The sequence below is a fragment of the Cynara cardunculus genome (assembly GCF_001531365.2).
Source record: "Cynara cardunculus var. scolymus isolate 2C chromosome LG 3, CcrdV1, whole genome shotgun sequence".
Lineage (NCBI taxonomy): Eukaryota > Viridiplantae > Streptophyta > Magnoliopsida > Asterales > Asteraceae > Cynara > Cynara cardunculus.
The window spans coordinates 435,800-442,994 of record NC_037530.1 but is presented as its reverse complement, the minus strand read 5'-3'; the positions used below and the strand labels follow the sequence as shown (position 1 = coordinate 442,994).

At 34.4% G+C, this 7,195-nt stretch overlaps 2 protein-coding genes across 3 annotated transcripts; one reads left to right on the top strand and one right to left on the bottom strand.

Annotated features, from left to right (window-relative positions):
• Positions 1-9: 9 nt before the first annotated feature.
• On the top strand, positions 10-2,109 carry LOC112508558 (ATP-dependent DNA helicase PIF1-like). Its single transcript, XM_025113226.1, has one exon. The coding sequence runs from the start codon at positions 10-12 to the stop codon at positions 2,107-2,109; it is 2,100 nt and encodes a 699-aa protein (XP_024968994.1).
• A 998-nt stretch (positions 2,110-3,107) lies between these two features.
• LOC112510172 (protein NTM1-like 9) lies at positions 3,108-4,967 on the bottom strand. Of its 2 annotated transcripts, XM_025115492.1 has the most exons (4): positions 4,761-4,967; positions 4,314-4,591; positions 4,070-4,222; positions 3,108-3,505 (listed from the first exon to the last, which is right to left on the bottom strand). In XM_025115492.1, exons 1-4 carry the CDS (start codon positions 4,924-4,926, stop codon positions 3,146-3,148), a joined length of 957 nt encoding a protein of 318 aa, XP_024971260.1. In that variant the 5' UTR covers positions 4,927-4,967; the 3' UTR covers positions 3,108-3,145. The 2 variants fall into 2 exon arrangements, with proteins under 2 accessions (XP_024971260.1, XP_024971261.1); XM_025115493.1 differs by lacking the exon at positions 4,070-4,222.
• Positions 4,968-7,195: the final 2,228 nt, after the last annotated feature.

The window sequence follows — 7,195 nt, the reverse complement described above, 5'->3', positions numbered from 1 at the left end:
AATGATATAATGACAGATATCGTTGATAGAGAGAGAGACAAGAGCTCAATGTTGACCGCATTTTTTGAGAGGAATAAAACAGATATGAGTGCGAGACAATATTTATACAAAGATTTTCCGAAACATTACACATGGAATGCCAGTTCACGTAAATGGAATCCTCGAAAACAAGGATCAATGAGAGGACGACTGGTTCATGCTAATCCTGCCGAAGGGGAACGATATTATCTACGACTACTTCTGTCTCATATTAGTGGGCCCACGTGCTTTGAAGATCTTTACACGGTYAATGGCATTATACATCCAACATTTCGCAAAGCAGCACTTGAGAGAGGTTTAATAGAGACCGACGATAATTTATCGCATTGTCTTGCCGATGCCTCCTTATTTCAGTTTCCCAATGCTCTTAGACGATTATTCGCGACGATCTTGATTTATTGTGAGCCGGGAGATGTTCGCRAGTTATGGGATGAACATTATGATTCACTCTCTGAAGATTATAGACGAGACTACGAAAATGTTGAGGGGGTCCGAAATATGGTTCTTACAGACATCGCCGTCTTTTTACAATCTATGGGTAAGAACCTCGATGATTTTGATCTTCCAAGTTTAAATGCAGCTGTCAATTTAGAATCACGAGGATTTCGTGAGGTACAAGAGGAGTACTCCATAATTGTGGAAGACGAAGACTTAAATGCTCGAAACTCTCTAAATTCCGACCAGAAACATGCATTTGATGAGATCATGATGCATGTAGATAATGATTGTCCAGCTGTGTTTTTTGTAGATGGACCGGGTGGAACTGGGAAAACATTTTTGTATAGAGCTTTGCTAGCTAATGTTCGTTCCCGTGGACTTATTGCTCTTGCAACCGCTTCATCCGGTGCTGCCGCTAATAACATGCCAGGGGGGAGAACAGCTCACTCTCGATTCAAGATTCCCCTTACTCTTAGTAATAATTCGGTGTGCAATATAAAAAAACAAAGCGGAACTGCTCAACTGCTTCGAGTCGCAAAAATAATCATCTGGGATGAAGCATCAATGGCAAAGAGGCAGGCAGTAGAGGCACTCGATAGAACAATGCAAGACATCACTGGGGTGAGACTTCCATTTGGTGGGAAAATAATGATTATGGGAGGTGATTTTAGACAGGTATTGCCAGTAATGAGACATGGCACTCGAGCACAGATCGTAGACTCAAGCTTACGGATGTCACCTATTTGGTCTTCGATTAAAAAGTTGCGGTTAACGATCAATATGAGAGCACTTACTGATCCATGGTTTTCGGATTTTCTGTTACGTGTCGGTGATGGAGATGAAGAATCAGTAGACGGAAACTTTATTCGCATACCTGATGACATGGCCATTCCTTACACAAATAAAAATGAATCGAAGGATGCTTTGATTGATGCAATCTTTCCTTCTCTTCAAACCTGCGAGACTGCTTCAAATTATATCATTTCGAGGGCGATACTAACAACAAAAAATGAGCATGTCGACGAGATTAATGATCAGTTGATTGAAAGATTTTGTGGAGAGGAAAAAATTTACTACAGTTTTGATGAAGCAGAAGATGACAAGAATAACTTATATCCGATGGAGTTCTTAAACTCWTTGACTGTTAGCGGTTTGCCCCCTCATTACCTCCGGCTTAAAATTGGATGTCCGATAATACTATTGCGGAATATCGACCCCTCAAATGGATTGTGTAACGGCACGAGGTTGATATGTAGAGGTTTTCAGCAGAATGCTATCGATGCAGAAATAGCTGTTGGTCAACATGCTGGTAAGAGAGTATTTTTACCAAGAATTCCTCTATGTCCGTCTGAAGATGATATGTTTCCCTTTAAATTAAAGAGAAAACAATTTCCTGTTCGACTTTGTTTTGCCATGACAATCAATAAAGCTCAAGGACAGACAATTCCGGTGGTAGGTGTTTATCTACCGGAATCGGTATTCTCGCACGGCCAACTTTACGTGGCATTGTCAAGAGGGATATCACGTGGTAATACGAAGGTATTAGTGAAACCTGCCAAAAAGTTCAACCAGGAAGGAGTCTACACATCAAATGTGGTGTATCAAGAAGTTTTGAATGATGATTGTGTATGATAAAAACATGATTCTAATTTCTATTTTTTTAAACATAAATTTTAGACTTTCTGAATGTGAAATTGCATTAATTTGTCATTTTCAGATTTTGATACAGATATGAACCAGCAACTATTTCAAAGATATTTTGCAATATAAAATGATATTTAAAAATTGAATATATATCCTGATAGAACATTTACATCATGACGCATTGCGCGGGAAGTTGAATATATATCCTGATATAACCTTTTAAATCTTTTCAAATATATATCCTGATAGAACAAAATGGTCTAATAGTTTTTATCCGTAATCTATATGTCCGTTTACATCTTTTCAAAATTTCACATCCCGCCGCATTGCGCGGGTACACTACTAGTCAATTAATAATTGTTTTATACAATAAAAAGGTTTACCGATGTCTACATGGCATTGCAACAACAAGAGCGAATGTGACCATTTGCAATTCTATTTGAAAGGGTATTGAAATTTGAATGTTGATGCTTTTAAAGATTTTGTAATAGATTTTGGAGAGAGGCCGTGAAATTCTCTAAATTTGAAGAATTCCCAAAAAATGATTACTTAGAAAAGGGAAATGAACTTTTATTCTTCTTATCAATAAAAAATCTTGAAATTAAATGTGTATGAAATAAAAATAATATCATATTATATTTATTATATTGAATATTTTAATGATCTCTAAAATATAGAAGCTGTTAGAGATGAAATGTAATTTTTCATTAGAAACTTTGACTTTTGATTTTCCATCTCTTAAAAAAAATTAGATTTTGTATTTTAAAAATTAAAACATTAATTATATTATAAAATAATATATATATANTATGTAACGAAGAAATTTCCTCATAAAACATTTAACATTAAGGATTGGTATTGACTTATTTTTTGACGATTTATGCTAAACTTAATTATAACACTTATACACTTAATGCATTGTTTAAAGAGGATGGTAAATTACGAAATTGTCACGTGACCAACAAAATCTAACATCCCTAATGCCAAAAATGAAACCTCCTTGATCCATCCGTACGTCTTGCCTTCAAAAGTTGAAGCATTTCCATAATCCTAGACACCCCAACACCTTACGCATACCTCTCAACAACAACGACTCCTCACCACCAATCTCTATAGCTTTCCACGACAACAACGGCTCCCGAGCAATAATCTCTGCGTTGTAAACTTCATCAGAATCCCAGTTCATCGTTGATGCAACATCACTAGCAGTCGGGCTAAGCTTCTCGTCTAAGTTGAGGATGACTTTGCCATTGTACTTATTCTGCACTGAATAATTGCCGACTCTTATAAAAGTCGACGGTTCTTGCTGTTTGTTTACGACTAGTCCATGCTCTGATGAAGGATCCCAGAGATCATCTAGAGCCCTTTCTACCTCCGGAAAATCCTGTAAAATACAAATTCAGAATATTAAAGAAACCTTATTTGAGCAAAATGTTAGATTACCAGCACTTCCGACATCCGACAAGCTGATAAGGGACCCATCCTCTAAGAACCACATGCTGATTCAACGGCTAAGACTAGTAGAGGGGTTCAAGTTCAAACTTGAACCTATTATCATTTGAGCAAACTCGCTCCACCCTTTGCCAATTTATAACGATTTTACATACCATTATATCTTTTGGAAGATCAATGTTGCTTTTGAATACTTCACTTTTAAATTTAGAGATTTGTTATTGTTCCTAAAATAATGCGGAAAAAATCACCCCATAATTAAATGGAAATGATTTCTGGAGTAATTAGTGGGCGGTTAAACGGATCAGAAGGCTTCAGAGTCGAAGGAAAGCCACTTCAGAACCAAAAGCCTTTGAACACAACTCAGAGGCTTCTAAATGGAACTTAGATCCCTTGAACCCAGCCATCTGATGCTATCCAGCAATCGCGGCTTCTAATTAGCTTACACGATTGTGGATAGACGATTTCACTAAAAGGTGTAATTTCATGCACATACCCATTCAACACCTCTAATATCAATGCCATCCTCCGTGGTAGAAGGCGGTGGCGGTGGCGGTGGTGGTGGCGGCAGAGGAGGAGGAGCAGCACTCTCGGGATTTTTATCCTTCCCGTCATGCTTTTTAAATAAACGACAAAGCACGAAAGGAGTCTACAACAACAAAACCATCAAACTGCATCAAACATCCTACTCAAGAAATTTAAATATATGTTTCAAATTGGAAGAAGTAGCATTTATGCACCTGTCCAGGAGCGGTTCCATCGAGTTCGTTTAGCGTAGGAACGTACTCGTGAATCACCCAACGAGTCCTCACCCCTTTTGGGGATCGCCCAGTATGGAAAACGAGCGTCTTCTTCTTTCCAATCTCAAGAAACCCTTTGCTAGTCTTGATGGTCCTATCTCTTCCGGTGGGCTTCCAGTACCCACACTTGGTAGCACGAGCTGATCGGTGACCGTTCTTGTGATCTTTGCGGTTAAAAAAGAACCATTCGTCATCGATGGACTCGATCTGCGACAAACCTACATGCAGTTTAGTTCAAAAACACACTGTTTAGCTGATTATTAGACACAAATAACAAGATCCCAATTCAATTATATTAGAGTTGTGCATTCGATTCAAGCTCGCATCGGCTTCAATGAAGTTTGTTGCGTGTAACTCAAGAAATAGAAAGAAAAGAAAAGAAGGTACCCGGCAAGTCCCAAGGCTCGGTCTTACAAATATCAACTTCTTGGATATAATCCACTTCTTTATGGTAACCGTTGATCTTCAACCGTAGGAAATGATTGATGAGTTCTTCGTCGGTGGGACGAAACCGATAGCCAACGGGAAGAGTATACACAGGCCCCACTTCCATTTTCTATTAAAATTGAAATCAAGAAAGAGATACACACTTAAATTAACTATATACATACATATATATATATATATATATATGTATATAGAAGAAGAAGAAGGAGGAGGAAAAATTCCAGTTTAGCTGTGTGTGTGTGAACCGCGTACATGTTGGAGAAGGATGGAAGTGTTGATTTAGATAATGCCATAGACCTGGGTACGTATAGTCTTACACAAGTGGGGTGGAATTGACGATAAGGAGGAAAAGTCATGCATACAATAAAACCAATAGAAATTTATTAAAATACCCGTTTTGGTTTCACCTAATAGTCATTTCTATTCTTTAAGATCATCAAAATGTCATTACATCTGCAAGTGTCAGTTCCATATTTTTTGGAGGGATTAAAGTGTAAAAAAAATGATGTTTCTGAAACATCAAATGCAAGGACCAAATTTGCAAACTAGATATAGGTGTTGGGACTAATTTACAAATTTGGTCCTTACACAACACTTTGATTAAATTCAAGACTTATCATGCCAAGGTAGTGATGTAATTTTGAGAGAGAAATCGCTAAGAGATAAACTGGTAACCTATAATTTTTTACAAAAGAAAAAGTCATAGGGTTGTTAATTTTTTTTACAAGAGGTAGGAGTTTGTTTACTTAATAATAAGAAATATACTATATTTTAATACAAAAATAGAACTCAAACAGATAAAATAATTATAAAAAAAAAGGCAGTGGAAGATGAATAATAAAGAATACATTAGTGTTTTCTAGATAAAGTACTTGCCCGCCAAGGACACCCTAGAATAAAACTACGTTGATCGGCACCAAAAACCCACTTCACCTGTCGTCGGATTTTGCACTGGAAATTCAAAGGGTTTCAAGTTCCAATTTTTAAAATTTCAAATGGTGGTACAATTTGACTGTAAAAAGTATTTATTTTTTTTCCCACAATATCTATACTACCTTATAAATCATATTTATCAAAAGTTTTAAAAAACAATTTTTAATACACAAAGTACTATACATTTATGCATAAAGTCTTAAAAACAACTCATAATGCATTAAGTCGTAAAAACAACTCATAATGCATTAAGTATTACTATTTTATGTATTCAGTCTTAAAATCTATTAATCTACAATTAAAATAACATATAATACAAGTTACCATTGCACATTATTGTCTTTTTTTTTTCATGTTTCCAAGATACTTTTTACTCATGTCTTCACCCTCTCATACATTTATGTCCTCTCTCCATCCCTAAGGTGAGATTCAAACAAATATTCCCCATGAGTTAAAGTTTTTCAATTCATCTATCATTCAATTGTTCTAGAACTCTCGGTCTCGTTCTCGATCTATTGATTCTTTACTCTTTGTGTAAATTGAACACATTTGTGGAGTTGTTTAAATATGTTGGATTTTAAATATATTGAATTTTAAACTGACATACGATTTTTTTCATCGATAGACTGTAATTGGAATCATAACTCTTATTTATCCAGATTGTATTGATATGTAAAGACCAAACGTAACTTATATCATCGTTAAATCGTATCTAATAAAACCAGTGAAACTTTAAAATCGTTAAAATTTATGACTCCCGTCGTATTTTGCGGGTACACAACTAATAATTGTTAATAATCAACTTTTTGTTCAAATATATGTAAAAGTCAAAGTTATCCAAATAAAGAATTTTATAAAAAAAATTAAAAGCAATTTACTACACATTAACTACCATTTATTTTTTTTGACCAAATCAAATACTTCACTAGACTTTAATGTTTGGATTAGAGAAACAAAAAGATAAACTTCATACATTTATCTTGTTTTTTCTAAATTTTAAATTACATTAAATATAGTTAATTTTAAATCGTACAAATCTATATCTATATCTATATTATATTATAATATATTTGACAAAAAAAAAAAAAACTCTTAAAAACTCTTAAAACTTTTAAACCCGTTCATCCCTATCCGATTTCATCCCATAACTGAATTCGTGTAACTAACTGCAGATAAACACAATTAAATACAGGATAAACATCTCATTTTAAATATAAAAAATCTAAAATATAATTAGGATAATCATTGAGTTCTAACAAAATACTTAATTATTATCTTTATAAAATGTTATATTATTAAACCAAAAATAAATTATTTCATTATTAAAATAAATTAAATTAAAAAAAATTTATACTATATTATAAAACATTTGACAAAAACTCTTAAAAACTATTTTTTATACGTAAAATACTGTTTATTAATGCATATTACTTAAAACTCAA